This window comes from Cyclopterus lumpus, chromosome 16 (assembly GCF_009769545.1).
Source record: "Cyclopterus lumpus isolate fCycLum1 chromosome 16, fCycLum1.pri, whole genome shotgun sequence".
In the NCBI taxonomy this organism is placed as follows: Eukaryota; Metazoa; Chordata; class Actinopteri; order Perciformes; family Cyclopteridae; genus Cyclopterus; species Cyclopterus lumpus.
The window spans coordinates 211,642-228,974 of NC_046981.1; the positions used below are offsets into that span (position 1 = coordinate 211,642).

The 17,333-nt window shown below is 45.7% G+C and overlaps 1 protein-coding gene across 1 annotated transcript; it reads left to right on the forward strand.

Annotated features, from left to right (window-relative positions):
* The first annotated feature begins 7,843 nt into the window (after positions 1-7,843).
* On the forward strand, positions 7,844-13,566 carry LOC117745345 (protein asteroid homolog 1-like). Its single transcript, XM_034553605.1, has 6 exons — positions 7,844-7,980; positions 8,762-9,582; positions 11,027-11,326; positions 11,434-11,638; positions 11,838-11,967; positions 12,137-13,566. The coding sequence occupies exons 1-6, from the start codon at positions 7,845-7,847 to the stop codon at positions 12,543-12,545; spliced, it is 2,001 nt and encodes a 666-aa protein (XP_034409496.1). The 5' UTR covers position 7,844; the 3' UTR covers positions 12,546-13,566.
* The last annotated feature ends 3,767 nt before the right edge of the window (positions 13,567-17,333 follow it).

Below are 17,333 nucleotides of genomic sequence, written 5' to 3' on the forward strand. Positions count from 1 at the left end.
TCTGATCATTGTTTTGTTTGTTTTATTCTTTGCTGTTTTTTCCTTCCCGATCCGTTAGGGAAATAAAGATCGTCATTTTGAATCTTAAAGGCTGCTGCGTGAGCGTGCATTTGGGTCCTCCACACCACACAACCCTAACAGTGGAACTCCGTGATTAACGTTGGTGGTCATTGAGGCTTCATCGTTTACAAATACAAACTGAGATCGATCTGATAAATAGGATTTAAACCAACTTAGTGCGGTACCTGAAATGCCAATCGACTGATCCAGTCTCTGTAATAGGATGTCATGATCAATGGTGTCGAACGCAGCACTAAGGTCTAACAAGACCAGTACAGAGATAAGTCCTTTATCAGCACTAAGGTCTAATAATACCAGTACAGAGATGAGTCCTTTATCTGATGCAATTAGGAGGTCATTAGTAATCTTCACCAGTGCTGTCTCTGTGGTGTTTTCTAAATCCTGACTGAAACTCCTCAAATAAACTATTCTGATGTAGAAAGTCACACAACTGATTTGCGACTACTTTCTCAAGGATCTTAGAGAGGAAGGGAAGGTTAGAGATCGGTCTGTAGTTAGCCAACACCTCTGGATTAAGAGTGGTCTTCTTCAGGAGAGGTTTAATTACAGCTACTTTGAAGGAATGTGGTACATGGCCTGTTAGCAAAGACACATTAACAATATCCAGCAGAGAGGTGACAATTAAAGGCAACACGTCTTTAAGCAGCCTCATTGGGATGGGGTCTAAGAGACAGGTAGACGGTTTAGAAGTAGAAACCGTTGAAGACAATTGGTCTAGGTTAATGGGAGAAAAGCTATCCAAATATACACCAGGGCATACAGCCGTTTCCAAGGCCACTCCTCTTGAGGACAGATCAGCACTGGTTGAGGGCAAGAGATCATCAATCTAGACTCTAATAGTTAACACCTTTTTATTAAAGAAATTCATGAAGTCATTACTACTGAGGTCTATTGGAATACACGGCTCCATAGCCAGGGAGCAAACCTCCTTTGCCTCACTGTCTTTTTCTTCAGTGGGGCTATCGAGTCTAGTGTCATTCTCAGTGAGCCTGTAGCACTATCGACAATATGATCAATCTGGGACGGACTAAAGTTATCACAGGAGTCCTCTGTCACATTGAGACGTGGTATTGAATCACCATGGACATTGGCATCCCTATCCCCATCCCAAGAACCAAGCGCAACATATCCTTCAGAAATCTCAAAACTATTTCCCCCACAACTCTTTCAGCCTCTCTTGCCAGTACCATGTCGGCCTCCCCTTTCCCACTGTCTGATAATCCCTCTGATCTCGTAAATTACTACAATAACACACTCTCCTCCTGTCTTGATCAGCTGGCTCCTATTAAAACCAAAACTGTCTCATTCACTCACTCAGCTCCCTGGTATACTCCTGCTCTCCACCACATGAAATCCCGTAAGCGCCAGCTTGAAAGACTCTGCAGGAAAACTGGTTTAACAGTCCATCTCCAAGCCCACTCTGACTACCTTCAACAATACAAAGACGCTCTCATCTCAGCCCGGACCACCTACTACTCACACCTCATACACGCTGGCTCCTCCAACCCAAAGGCTCTCTTCTCAACAATAAACAAGCTTCTCAAACCCAGGGACAACACCTCCAAATCCTTTACAGTCGACAAGTGCAACTCTTTCCTTTCATTTTTCAATACAAAAATGTATATAATTTACAGCAACCTGAAGACCTCACCCGCCCTTTCCATCTCTCCACCCCCTCTCCCCATATTCATCCCCCTTTCTCAGTTCTCCCCTGTGTCCCCTTTGGAGCTCTCTTCATTCACAACAGGAATGAGAAGCTCCACCTGGATCCTGGATCCCATAACATCTACTCTCACCAAGGAATGTCTCCCAGCCATTGCTCCACTCATCATAGCAATAATCAACTCCTCCCTGAACTCCGGCTCAGTCCCCGACACACTTAAACTGGCTGCTGTCACCCCCATCCTCAAGAAACCTGGACTCGACCCTGAGACCCATCCTCAAGAAACCTGGACTCGACCCTGAGACCATGAGCAATTTCCGGCCCATCTCAAATCTTCCCTTCCTGTCAAAAATACTGGAACGTGTCGTTGCTGCACAACTCAAAACCCACCTCATTTCCAACGATCTGTTCGAGCCATTTCAATCTGGTTTCCGCTCACAGCACAGCACCGAAACAGCACTTCTCAAAGTCACCAATGACCTCCTCCTCTCCTCAGACTCTGGCCACCTCAACATTCTCCTTCTCCTGGATCTCACTGCAGCCTTTGACACCATCAACCACAACATCCTTCTCTCTCGCCTCAAATCGTCCCTCAACATCACCGGAACTGCTCTCTCCTGGCTCAAATCATATCTAACAAACAGACAACAATTTATCAGCATCAACTGCACCTCCTCACTGCTCCTCTGTCTCAAGGCGTCCCCCAGGGTTCGGTGCTTGGTCCTCTTCTGTTCATCCTCTACCTGCTCCCTCTTGGAAACATCATACGTCATCACGGTCTCCTCTTCCACTGCTACGCTGATGATGTCCAGCTCTACATCTCCACAAAAGCCATTACCACTACTACTCACTCCACTCTGACCAACTGCCTCACTGACATTAAATCATGGATGCAAACCAACTTTCTCAAACTCAACTGTGATAAATCGGATATGATTATCATCGGCCCAAAATCTCTCACCAAAACAAACTTCTGCCTCACCATCGATAACTCCACTCTGTCTCCCTCCCCTCACATCCGCAACCTCGGAGTCATGTTTGACAGCAACCTCTCATTTGAACATCACATCAAACAAATCACCAGAACCTCCTTCTTCCACCTAAAAAACATCTCAGCCCATCTCCGCCCATCACTCTCCTCATCTGCTGCTGAAACTTTAATCCACGCCTTCATCACCTCCAGAATTGACTATTGCAATAGTATTCTTTATGGCACATCTTCCAAAATCCTAAACAAACTCCAATACATCACCCCTGTTCTCCAGAGCCTTCACTGGCTCCCCGTCCCACAACGGATCCAATACAAAATCCTTCTCCTCACTCACAAAGCCCTCCATAATCAGGCCCCCTCCTACCTCAGACCTGCTCCACCACCACACTCCATCAGGCCCCCTCCTACCTCAGACCTGCTCCACCACCACACTCCATCAGGCCCCCTCCTACCTCACAGACCTGCTCCACCACCACACTCCATCAGGCCCCCTCCTACCTCACAGACCTGCTCCACCACCACACTCCATCAGGCCCCCTCCTACCTCACAGACCTGCTCCACCACCACACTCCATCAGGCCCCCTCCTACCTCACAGACCTGCTCCACCACCACACTCCATCAGGCCCCCTCCTACCTCACAGACCTGCTCCACCACCACACTCCATGAGGCCCCCTCCTACCTCACAGACCTGCTCCACCACCACACTCCATGAGGCCCCCTCCTACCTCACAGACCTGCTCCACCACCACACTCCATGAGGCCCCCTCCTACCTCACAGACCTGCTCCACCACCACACTCCATCAGGCCCCCTCCTACCTCACAGACCTGCTCCACCACCACACTCCATCAGGCCCCCTCCTACCTCACCGACCTGCTCCACCACCACAATCCATCAGGCCCCCTCCTACCTCACAGACCTGCTCCACCACCACACTCCATCAGGCCCCCTCCTACCTCTCAGACCTGCTCCACCACCACACTCCATCAGGCCCCCTCCTACCTCACAGACCTGCTCCACCACACTCCATCAGGCCCCCTCCTACCTCACAGACCTGCTCCACCACCACACTCCATGAGGCCCCCTCCTACCTCACAGACCTGCTCCACCACCACACTCCATCAGGCCCCCTCCTACCTCTCAGACCTGCTCCACCACCACACTCCATCAGGCCCCCTCCTACCTCTCAGACCTGCTCCACCACCACACTCCATCAGGCCCCCTCCTACCTCACAGACCTGCTCCACCACCACACTCCATCAGGCCCCCTCCTACCTCAGACCTGCTCCACCACCACACTCCATCAGGCCCCCTCCTACCTCAGACCTGCTCCACCACCACACTCCATCAGGCCCCCTCCTACCTCTCAGACCTGCTCCACCACCACACTCCATCAGGCCCCCTCCTACCTCACAGACCTGCTCCACCACCACACTCCATCAGGCCCCCTCCTACCTCACAGACCTGCTCCACCACACTCCATCAGGCCCCCTCCTACCTCACAGACCTGCTCCACCACCACACTCCATCAGGCCCCCTCCTACCTCACAGACCTGCTCCACCACCACACTCCATCAGGCCCCCTCCTACCTCTCAGACCTGCTCCACCACCACACTCCTTCAGGCCCCCTCCTACCTCTCAGACCTGCTCCACCACCACACTCCATCAGGCCCCCTCCTACCTCACAGACCTGCTCCACCACCACACTCCATCAGGCCCCCTCCTACCTCAGACCTGCTCCACCACCACACTCCATCAGGCCCCCTCCTACCTCAGACCTGCTCCACCACCACAATCCATCAGGCCCCCTCCTACCTCAGACCTGCTCCACCACCACACTCCATCAGGCCCCCTCCTACCTCAGACCTGCTCCACCACCACACTCCATCAGGCCCCCTCCTACCTCATAGACCTGCTCCACCACCACACTCCATCAGGCCCCCTCCTACCTCAGACCTGCTCCACCACCACAATCCATCAGGCCCCCTCCTACCTCAGACCTGCTCCACCACCACACTCCATCAGGCCCCCTCCTACCTCACAGACCTGCTCCACCACCACACTCCATCTCCTCTGATGATCTCCTGTCCATCCCACATAGGACCAAGCACCGGACGTGGGGTGAAAGAGCCTTCTCCATATCTGCCCCCTCCCTCTGGAACTCTCTCCCCAAACCCATCAGAGACTGCACTGATTTTTCCTCATTCAAATCACAAATCAAAACCCACCTGTTCAGAACTGCTTTTAATGTGTGATTGTTTGTTTTTGTTTTCTTTCTTATCAGGGTCCGAGCGACTCAAAGTCCCTATTTATTTGTTTTATTTGTTTTACCTGTATTTTAGCTATTCTTATTTATTTATTTTTAGCTTTTAGGATGTTTTAATTATGTGAAGTGTCTTTGAGTATTATGAAAAGCACTATATAAATTAAATGCATTATTATTATTATTATTAAATGCAGAAGGAATCTCTTCTTTAAATGTAGCTACAGCACTGTCAGTTAGACATCTGGTGTAGAAACTTTTGACTAACGGTGTATACTCCGGGAGTATAAACTCAAAAGTTATGAGGTAATGGTCTGACAGAAGAGGGTTCTGTGGGAAGACCTCCAAATGCTCAATGTCAATGCCATATGTAAGAACAAGGCTTTCAAATGAGTTGTAGTTTAGTTTAGGTTTAGGATTCATTAATAGGCTTGAGTCAAAGATGGCTGCTACTCCACCTCCTCGGCCGGTGCCTCGAGGAATGTGAGTATTAATATGACTTGGAGGAGTTGATTCATTTAGGCTGACATATTCTTCATGGCTCAGCCAGGTTTCAGTAAGACACAATAAATCAATGTGATTGTCTGATATTAAATCATTTACTAATACAGCTTTAGATGACAGAGATCTAATATTTAGGAGTCCACATTTAATTCTCTTGTTTTGATCATGACATCCTATTACAGAGACTGGATCAGTCGATTGGCATTTCAGGTACCGCACTAAGTTGGTTTAAATCCTATTTATCAGATCGATCTCAGTTTGTATTTGTAAACGATGAAGCCTCAATGACCACCAACGTTAATCACGGAGTTCCACAAAGTTCTGTGCTTGGACCAATTTTATTTTCCTTTTATATGCTTCCTTTGGGCAATATTATCAGGAAACACTCCATAAACTTTCATTGCTATGCAGATGATACTCAATTATATCTATCGATCAAACCAGAGGAGACCAACCAGCTCGCTAAAATTCAAGAATGTCTTAAAGACATAAAAACATGGATGACCTGCAACTTCCTGATGTTAAACTCAGACAAAACTGAAGTTATTTTACTGGCCCTGAACACCTCAGAGATCAATTATCTGGTGATGTGGTTTCTGTAGATGGCATTGCCCTGGCATCCAACACCACTGTAAAGAATCTCTAGTTATCTTTGACCGAGGCTTGTCCTTTAACTCCACGTTAAGCAAATCTCAAGGATTGCATTTTATCATCTACGTAACATTTCAAAAATCAGGCACATCTTGTCTCAAAAAGATGCAGAAAAGCTGGTTCACACGTTTGTTACTTCCAGACTAGATTACTGCAACTCCTTATTATCAGGCTGCTCTAATAAGTCTCTTAAGTCCCTCCAGTTGATCCAGAATGCTGCAGCTCGTGTACTCACAAAAACTAAGAAAAGAGATCACATGACTCCTGTATTAGCTGCTCTGCACTGGCTCCCTGTAAAATCAAGAATCACATTTAAAATTCTTCTCCTCACCTACAAAGCCTTGATTGGTGATGCACCATCATATCTTAAGGAGCTTGTAGTACCATATTGCCCCACTAGAGAGCTGCGCTCACTAAATGCGGGGCTACTTGTGGTTACTAGAGTCCTAAAAAGTAGGATGGGAGCCAGAGCCTTCAGTTATCAAGCTCCTCTTTTATGGAACCAGCTTCCACTTTCAGTCCTGGAGGCAGACACAGTCACCTCATTCAAGAATAGACTTAAGACTTTCCTCTTTAATAGTGCTTATAGTTAGGGCTGAATCAGGTTTGCCCTAGATATGCTGATATAGGCTTATATAAAATAAACTGAATTGAAATTAAATGTGTGTAAATGTGTGTGTCTTAATAAGAGCTCTACTTTCCTTTTCTTCTTTAGGCTCCTGAAGGTTTCACTTTCGTTTCTCCTCAGCTGCATCACAACTTCTTGTATTTGATATGCAGTGAATAGTATTTAAGCACGTACTTAAGGACGAATTCGACTTTAATTGGATGTGTACATATTCACTGTACTACATCTCAGAAGTAAATATTGTACTTTATACTGTACTACATCTTAAAGGTACATGTTATACTTTCTACTGTACTACATCTCAGAGGTACTTATTGTACTTATACTGTACTACATCTCAGAGGTACATGTTATACTTTCTACTGTACTACATCTCAGAGGTACTTATTATACTTTCTGCTGTACTACATCTCAGAGGTACTTATTGTACTTTATACAGTACTACACTTCAAGGTACTTATTGTACTTTATACAGTACTACACTTCAACGGCACTTATTGTACTCAATACTGTATTACATCTCAGAGGTACTTATTGTACTTTATACAGTACTACATCTCAGAGGTACATGTTGTACTTTATACTGTACTACATCTCAGAGGTACTTATTGTACTTTATACTGTACTACATCTCAGAGGTACTCATTGTACTTTATACTGTACTACATCTCAGAGGTACATGTTGTACTTTATACTGTACTACATCTCAGAGGTACTCATTGTACTTTATACTGTACTACATCTCAGAGGTACTCATTGTACTTTATACTGTACTACATCTCAGAGGTACATGTTGTACTTTATACTGTACTACATCTCAGAGGTACTTATTGTACTTTATACTGTACTACATCTCAGAGGTACTTATTGTACTTTATACTGGACTACATCTCAGAGGTACTTATTGTACTTTATACTGGACTACATCTCAGAGGTACTTCTACTCCGTACATAATCTATTCATTGCCTCAGTCCGCTTGATGATGTCAGGAAAGTGAAACCTAAGGAACCAGGAAAGCAGCGGGTCTATAAGAGCCGCGCGGCCGCTCCTCCGCCCCTTATGACCGGGATGGGGGTTCAAGGACTGACTTCTCTGGTGGACGCTCACCGGAGGATCTACCGGGACGTCCAGTTCAGGGAGAGCCGGCTGGTGATCGACGGCTGCAACCTCCTCTACAAGCTGTACTTTGACTTCGGTAGGACCACAGCAAGTACTACTTTATCACATGTATCATTTTAACATGTTTAAGTTACACAATCAGGGACGTGATGATGATGATGATGTCAGGGTCAGGAGTGTTATCGTGTTTCCTGTTTTATTTTGAAGTCCTTGTCTCTCGTGTCCTCTGTTTCTCTTCACTTCCTGTCCCTGTGATTGTCTGCCCTGTCCCTGATTGTTTCCTCCTGTGTCCAATCACCTGCACCAGCCCTCTGTATTTAAGTCCTGTTGGTGTCATTCCCCTTTGTCGGTTCGTCTTGTCTAGATCGTGGAAGATCTTGTGTGTGAGACTGTTTTGAATCCTGTTTTTTGAATCCTGTTTTTTGAATCCTGTTTTTTGAATCCTGTTTTTGGAATCCTGTTGAGCAATAAAGTTGCTTTTCCATCGTTGACGGCATTTGGGTCCAGTGTCCTGTAGCTGCGCACATAACAGATGAAGTCTGATTTCTCTGTTTGACCGAAGTTTAAATAATTTTAAATGCTTTTTTCATTTAGATCATTTCATAATATATTATTATGATGAGTAGAGAACATCATTGAAGAAAATCCTTTATGAGTTCACAGGCTTTCCAAAAGCACAGGGTAAAGTGCAACGTCTAATCAACGTCTTCAAATAGTTTGTCTTTGAACCATAACTGTGTCCTAAACCAGTACAATATTAAATGACAATTATATAAGGGTTTTTGAATGGATGCTAATTTTTATCTGTCTATCTGTTACTAATGTGGTGTTCAATGTGTTCCTTGTTCATTGGTCAGGTCTAGACCAGAACCACGGCGGGGAGTACGCTACATTTGAGGTCCTGATTGAGAAGTTTGTCAAAGCCCTTAGAGAATGCCGGATCTCGCCGTATGTGGTGCTGGATGGAGGCTCGGACTACACCGACAAGAAGCTCCAGACGCTGACGCTAAGAGCCAAGAACCGGATCAAGAAAGCCCACCAAGCGGCAGAGGGCAACCAGCGGGAGGGTGTCCTGCCACAGCTGGTCAAGCTGGTCTTCAAACAGACGCTGGACCGGCTGGAGGTCCCGCTGGCTCAGTGCTACGGAGAGGCTGACCGGGAGATCGCCGCCCTGGCCAGGGAGTGGCGGTGCCCAGTGCTTTCCCAAGACAGCGACTTCTACATTTTCGACCTCCCGGCGGGGCTGCTGCCCCTCTCGGACTTCCGGTGGGATGCGCTGAAGCACAGCGGCTCGCGGAGCTACATCCCCTGCAAGAACTACACCACCTCAAGCTTCTGCATCTTCTTCAGTGTCCAGCAGCAGCTGCTGCCCACCTTCGCCGCCTTGGCTGGGAACGACTACGTGAAGCTGAGGATCGGCTCCTTCAGCTGGGCTCAGTTTGCCCCAGAGGGCAGCGGGGCGACGAGCCGCCTGGAGGGGCTGCTCTGCTGGCTGAGGGGCTTCTGCCGGCCTCAAGAGGCCTTTGAGGCGGCGCTGGGGCTGATGGGAGATCTGAGCAGCGAGAGGAAAGCAGAGCTGCTGAAGGACTTGTGTCTGGGGATGGAGGAGTACCAGCTGCCCCCCTGCTCCCTCAAAAAGTTCTTCATCCATGGGAGTGCTCCTCCTTTCCCAGCAGAAGTAATTATATACATCTTCACCAAACACGTTTCTGGGGGTTACGTTCCCCTTTCCTCAGGTAGTAGGTCCTCAGGTAGTAGTACCTCAAGTAGTGGGACCTCAGGTAGTAGGACCTCAGGTAGTAGGTCCTGAGGTAGTAGGTCCTCAGGTAGTAGGTTTTCCGGTAGTAGGACCTAAGGTAGTAGGTCGTCAAGTAGTATGTCTTCAGGTAGTAGGACCTCAGGTAGTAGGACCTCATGTCTAGAACCTCATGTAGGAGGACCTCATTTAGTGTTATAAAGGTAGTGTTATAAAGGTTGTGATGGGAGTGCTCCTCCTTTCCCAGCAGAAGTAATTATATACATCTTCACCAAACACGTTTCTGGGGGTTATGTTCCCCTTTCCTCAGGTAGTAGGACTTCAGGTAGTAGGACCTCAGGTAGTAGGACCTCAGGTAGTAGGTCCTCAGGTAGTAGGTCCTCAGGTAGTAGGACCTCAGGTAGTAGTACCTCAAGTAGTAGGACCTAAGGTAGTAGGTCGTCAAGTAGTATGTCTTCAGGTAGTAGGACCTCAGGTAGTAGGTCCTCAGGTTGTAGGACCTCAGGTTGTAGGACCTCAGGTAGTAGGACCTCAGGTAGTAGGTCCTGAGGTAGTAGGTCCTGAGGTAGTAGGTCCTGAGGTAGAAGGTCCTCAAGTAGTAGGACCTCAGGTAGTAGGTCATCAGGTAGTAGGTCATCAGGTAGTAGGACCTCAGGTAGTAGGTCCTCAGGTAGTAGTACCTAAGGTAGTATGTCTTCAGGTAGTAGGACCTCAGGTAGTAGGACCTCAGGTAGTAGGTCCTCAGGTAGTAGGTCCTCAGGTAGTAGGTCCTCAGGTAGTAGGACCTCAGGTAGTAGGTCCTCAGGTAGTAGTACCTCACGTAGTAGGACCTAAGGTAGTATGTCTTCAGGTAGTATGTCTTCAGGTAGTAGGTCCTGAGGTAGTAGGTCCTGAGGTAGTAGGTCCTCAGGTAGTAGGTCCTGCGGTAGTAGGACCTAAGGTAGTAGGTTGTCAAGTAGTAGGTCCTCAGGTAGAAGGTCCTCAGGTAGTAGGACCTCAGGTAGTAGGACCTCAGGTAGTAGGACCTCATATCTAGAACCTCATGTAGGAGGACCTCATTTAGTGTTATAAAGGTAGTATTTCAAAGGTAGTGTTATAAAGGTTGTGTTATAAAGGTAGTGTTATAAAGGTAGTATTTCAAAGGTAGTGTTATAAAGGTAGTGTTATAAAGGTTGTGTTATAAAGTTGTGTCATAAAGGTAGTGTTATAAAGGTAGTATTTTAAAGGTTGTGTTATAAAGGTAGTATTATAAAGGTAGTATTTTAAAGGTTGTGTTATAAAGGTAGTATTATAAAGGTAGTATTTTAAAGGTTGTGTTATAAAGGTAGTATGATAAAGGTAGTAAATGTCCTCTGTCCTCCTCGAGGTGGCGGGTCTCGTTCCAGACTGGACCTGGCTTCCCCTGACTCAGGCCCGGCTGAATCCGGAGCTCCTGGACTTGCTACTGCTGCAGAGGATGTCACTCACCTTCCCCGTGGGCCACGCCCACCTGCCCAGCGCTCACCTGGTCTCCAGGCCGCTCCGACAGGTGATGTACGGACTGCTGCTGGGAGGCGGGAGGCAGGTGATGGAGAGAGACAGAGACGGCATCCAGCTCACCTTCATCCCCGTCCAACCCACTTTCACTGGGGCCTCCAGGCAGCTGCTGCTCCCCTACCTGGACCAGGTGAGGCTGGTACACAACAACTACAGAACAACTACAACTACACAACAACCACAACAACTACACAACAAACAGAACTACACAATACAACAACTAAGTTACCCCCCCAGGCGGAGCCCTCTCAGCGTCTGCAGGTGTTACTGGAGGCTCTGCAGGTGACTGAGGACTCTCTGAGCTGTCTGCCCCCTCAGCTGCGCCTCCCGGTGGCCGTCACCTGCTACTGGCTGCAGAGAGCTCAGCCTCCTCCAGAGAAAGAGCTGCTGGATGCTCTGCTGCTGGGACTGAGTACTGGACCCCCCCCGAGACCCACTGAAGGTAAATACCCCCTGAGACCAGAGCAGGTGAATACCCTCTAAGACCCAGAGCAGGTAAATACCCCCTGAGACCAGAGCAGGTGAATACCCTCTAAGACCCAAAGCAAGTAAATACCCTCTGAGACTCAGAGCAGGTAAATACCCAAATCAATTTGTTAATTTATGTATTGAATGTAATTAAATGTTTGTGTGTGTTGCAGCTCCTCAGCCGAGACGGCAGCTAGACGTGGGCGTGGCTCACACCTTTAACCAATGGCAGAGCTGCCTGATGGTCAGCATCCAACTGAACCAGCTGCTGGGTTTCCCCTTACCTGAGCCCCAGATCTCCAGGTGAGCCTCCACAGGCCACACCCACAGGCCACAGCTGTGCTGCAGCTCCTTAATACACACTACACACCACAGTGTACATATACTCTGTCACAGTAAAGGTACAAACACCAAAGTGTACATATACTCTGTCACAGTAAAAGTACTCCTAGCTGTCCCTCTTGTGGTCCAGGTTGTATGAGGGGACGTTGGTCCACCAGCTGGTCCACCAGATGCGGTCTGAAGGAAAACTGAGGCCGTTTGGGAAGAACAGTTTGAGTGTGAAACTCTATCAAAGCTTTCAGGCCGTCGTGCAACAGTTCCACACTCAGAAGGCGACGGCGTCCTCAGAGACCCAGAAGACGGCTCAGCAGCCCCGGCCTGTGGACGACCTGACCCCCAGCCTGCAGCGGCTGTTCCTCCTGAACAAGGACGAGGAGGCCGCGACTGAAGCCAGCTGCTCGGTCAGAGTTCAGGAGGATCTGGGACTCGGTAACCTGATGTCGGTGAGAACTCGGTACCGAACCAAAGAGAGAAACAACCGGTGCAGGAACCCAGAACTGGCCCGCAAAGAGGAGTGCCGGGGCTGGGACCTCCTCTGATCTCAGAGTCTGGTTCTCTCTGAACTTGAGACTAAACCCCCCCGATGGTTTGACCAATCAGAAACCAGCGCAATGCATTCTGGGAAAAAACATGTTACATTTGATTCAATCAAACTGGCTAAAGAAGAAATTGTTGGAGATAAATGAAAGATATTCCAAGTACATTTACTCCAGCAGTGTACTAATTATAATATTACCCAGTCTGACTTTGAGATACTTTATACTTCTTCTGGACTGAATTTTAGAGTGAAATATTGCACTTTATATTCTATTTGATTAATATGAGAGGTGTACTTATTTTGCGAATTTAGATTTTAGAAAGAAATATGATCATTTTAGAAAAAGATATTGATCTGTTTGTAGAATAATCTACTAAACAGTTGTTAGAGTTTAGAGCACGTGTTTTCAATTTGCATTAAAGAATGTACGCCCTATGAATGTAATTACTGTAGCTAACAGAAGAAGAGTAATACGTTGTTGTTTTACTTATTCTATACCGTTCACCCTGAGGACAAGAGGTCAACAGGGTTAATGTGCAGGCACAAAACTAGGTTTGTCTCGTGTCTCCCCACATACCTCACACACCACCACACATAGCTCAGGGTCATCTCAGACTGATGAGGGACAAGACAAACTGTTTCCTCATTCTGTGTGGGATAACCACTTCAATAAAAAGGACTGTCTGGAGAATGGCGAGCCAGAGTGTTTGGAGACGTGCAGCTCAACATTCTCCTTGCAGCAAGTAAAACCAAGAGCTCGAGTCTGTCATCTGTGGTCATTGGAGTGTGGGTCTGTTAATTGAACTAGCGGGGCTTTATCTTTATGGTAAAAACCCCACAACAGTGTACTGCTAACTTGTTTATTATGACTAATAATAATATATCACTCACATGGGACATTCCTCTGCATTTGTACTTTTGATACATTAAGTACTAATAATACTTCATTCAGGTTGTTGTATTACAAATATGTATATGTATAAACACATATATGAATAAAACCAAGGTGAACGAGATCTGGGATACAAGCGGCCGAAATGAGCTTCCTCCGTAGGGTGGCCGGACTCAGCCTTAGAGATAGGGTAAGGAGATGAGTTTCCTCCTTAGGGCTCAGCCTTAGAGATAGGGTAAGGAGATGAGTTTCCTCTTTAGGGCTCAGCCTTAGAGATAGGGTAAGGAGATGAGTTTCCTCTGTAGGGCTCAGTCTTAGAGATAGGGTAAGGAGATGAGTTTCCTCTGTAGGACTCAGCCTTAGAGATAGGGTAAGGAGATGAGTTTCCTCCTTAGGGCTCAGCCTTAGAGATAGGGTAAGGAGATGAGTTTCCTCCTTAGGACTCAGCCTTAGAGATAGGGTAAGGAGATGAGTTTCCTCCTTAGGGCTCAGCCTTAGAGATAGGGTAAGGAGATGAGTTTCCTCTGTAGGGCTCAGCCTTAGAGATAGGGTAAGGAGATGAGTTTCCTCCTTAGAGCTCAGCCTTAGAGATAGGGTAAGGAGATGAGTTTCCTCCTTAGGGCTCAGCCTTAGAGATAGGGTAAGGAGATGAGTTTCCTCCTTAGGGCTCAGCCTTAGAGATAGGGTAAGGAGATGAGTTTCCTCCTTAGGACTCAGTCTTAGAGATAGGGTAAGGAGATGAGTTTCATCCTTAGGGCTCAGTCTTAGAGATAGGGTAAGGAGATGAGTTTCCTCCTTAGGGCTCAGCCTTAGAGATAGGTAAGGAGATGAGTTTCATCCTTAGGGCTCAGTCTAAGAGATAGAGTAAGGAGATGAGTTTCATCCTTAGGGCTCAGTCTTAGAGATAGGGTAAGGAGATGAGTTTCCTCCTTAGGGCTCAGCCTTAGAGATAGGGTAAGGAGATGAGGTTCCTCCGTAGGGTGGCCGGGCTCAGCCTTAGAGATAGGGTAAGGAGCTCGGACATCAGGGGGGAGCTTGGAGTCGAGTCGCTGCTCCTTCGTGTCCAAAGGAGTCAGCTGAGGTGGTTCATCTAGTCAGGATGCCTCCTGGACGCCTCCCATTAGAGGTTTTCCGGGCACGTCCAACTGGTAGGAGGCCCCGGGGAAGACCGAGGACACGCTGGAGGGATTATATCTCCCGGCTGGCCTTGGAACACCTCGGGATCCCCCAGAATGAGCTGGAAATGTTGCGGGTGAGAGGGAAGCCTGGGTCGGGCTGCTGAACCTGCTGCCACCGCGACCCGACCCCGGATAAGAGCTGATAATGGATGGATGGATGGATGGGTGAGCTTATTTTTCTCATACACAATCTGTTGCTCTCCTGAAGGGTTCTTCCCTTTTTTCCCTGTCAAAGGTTATTTTTGGGGAGTTTTTCTTGATCCGATGTGAGGTCAAAGGTCAGGGATGTCGTATGTGTACAGATTGTAAAGACCTCTGAGGGGAGGTTGTAATTTGTGATATTGGGCTTTACAAAATAAACAGAATTGAATTGAATTGAACTGTGTGACTCAATTCAATTCAGTTTATTTTGTAAAGCCCAAAATCACAAATCATAACCTCCCCTACAATCTGTACACATACGGCATCCCTGACCTTTGACCTCACATCAGATCAGGAACAACTCCCAAGAGATATAAAAAACCCTTTCAAAAAAGGTAAGAGTAAGTGTTTATATGATGAGAACCTGGTCACTAATGTATGTTTATAGATGAGAACCTGGTCACTAAAGTATGTTTATATGATGAGAACCTGGTCACTAAAGTATGTTTATAGATGAGAACCTGGTCACTAAAGTATCTGTTTATAGATGAGAACCTGGTCACTAAAGTATGTTTATATATGAGAACCTGGTCACTAAAGTATGTTTATAGATGAGAACCTGGTCACTAAAGTATGTTTATAGATAAGAACCTGGTCACTAATGTGTGTTTATAGATGAGAACCTGGTCACTAAAGTGTGTTTATAGATGAGAACCTGGTCACTAAAGTATGTTTATATGATGAGAACCTGGTCACTAAAGTATGTTTATAGATGAGAACCTGGTCACTAAAGTATGTTTATAGATGAGAACCTGGTCACTAAAGTATGTTTATAGATGAGAACCTGGTCACTAAAGTTTTTTTATAGATGAGAACCTGGTCACTAAAGTATGTTTATAGATGAGAACCTGGTCACTAAAGTATGTTTATAGACGAGAACCTGGTCACTAAAGTTTTTTTATAGATGAGAACCTGGTCACTAAAGTATGTTTATAGATGAGAACCTGGTCACTAATGTATGTTTATAGATGAGAACCTGGTCACTAAAGTATGTTTATAGATGAGAACCTGGTCACTAAAGTATGTTTATAGACGAGAACCTGGTCACTAAAGTATGTTTATATGATGAGAACCTGGTCACTAAAGTATGTTTATATATGAGAACCTGGTCACTAAAGTATGTTTATATATGAGAACCTGGTCACTAAAGTATCTGTTTATAGATGAGAACCTGGTCACTAAAGTATGTTTATAGATGAGAACCTGGTCACTAAATTATGTTTATAGATGAGAACCTGGTCACTAAAGTATGTTTATATATGAGAACCTGGTCACTAAAGTATCTGTTTATAGATGAGAACCTGGTCACTAATGTATGTTTATAGATGAGAACCTGGTCACTAAAGTATGTTTATATGATGAGAACCTGGTCACTAAAGTATGTTTATATGATGAGAACCTGGTCACTAAAGTATCTGTTTATAGATGAGAACCTGGTCACTAAAGTATGTTTATAGATAAGAACCTGGTCACTAAAGTATGTTTATATATGAGAACCTGGTCACTAAAGTATGTTTATAGATGAGAACCTGGTCACTAAAGTATGTTTATAGATGAGAACCTGGTCACTAAAGTATGTTTATAGATAAGAACCTGGTCACTAATGTGTGTTTATAGATGAGAACCTGGTCACTAAAGTGTGTTTATAGATGAGAACCTGGTCACTAAAGTATGTTTATATGATGAGAACCTGGTCACTAAAGTATGTTTATAGATGAGAACCTGGTCACTAAAGTATGTTTATAGATGAGAACCTGGTCACTAAAGTATGTTTATAGATGAGAACCTGGTCACTAAAGTATCTGTTTATAGATGAGAACCTGGTCACTAATGTATGTTTATAGATGAGAACCTGGTCACTAAAGTATGTTTATATATGAGAACCTGGTCACTAAAGAATGTTTATAGATGAGAACCTGGTCACTAAAGTATCTGTTTATAGATGAGAACCTGGTCACTAAAGTATGTTTATAGATGAGAACCTGGTCACTAAAGTATGTTTATATGATGAGAACCTGGTCACTAAAGTATGTTTATATATGAGAACCTGGTCACTAAAGTATCTGTTTATAGATGAGAACCTGGTCACTAAAGTATGTTTATAGATGAGAACCTGGTCACTAAATTATGTTTATAGATGAGAACCTGGTCACTAAAGTATGTTTATATATGAGAACCTGGTCACTAAAGTATCTGTTTATAGATGAGAACCTGGTCACTAAAGTATGTTTATAGATGAGAACCTGGTCACTAAAGTATGTTTATATGATGAGAACCTGGTCACTAAAGTGTGTTTATAGATGAGAACCTGGTCACTAAAGTATGTTTATATGATGAGAACCTGGTCACTAAAGTATGTTTATATGATGAGAACCTGGTCACTAATGTGTGTTTATAGATGAGAACCTGGTCACTAAAGTGTGTTTATAGATGAGAACCTGGTCACTAAAGTATGTTTATATGATGAGAACCTGGTCACTAAAGTGTGTTTATAGATGAGAACCTGGTCACTAAAGTA

Excerpts from the sequence above, each read along its gene's own strand:
- LOC117745345 (XM_034553605.1), top strand. The coding sequence starts at position 7,845 with ATGACCGGGATGGGGGTTCAAGGACTGACTTCTCTGGTGGACGCTCAC. Across the intron at positions 7,981-8,761 it reads CAAGCTGTACTTTGACTTCG|GTCTAGACCAGAACCACGGC; the intron begins GTAGGACCACAG and ends TTCATTGGTCAG. Across the intron at positions 11,968-12,136 it reads CCTGAGCCCCAGATCTCCAG|GTTGTATGAGGGGACGTTGG; the intron begins GTGAGCCTCCAC and ends CTTGTGGTCCAG.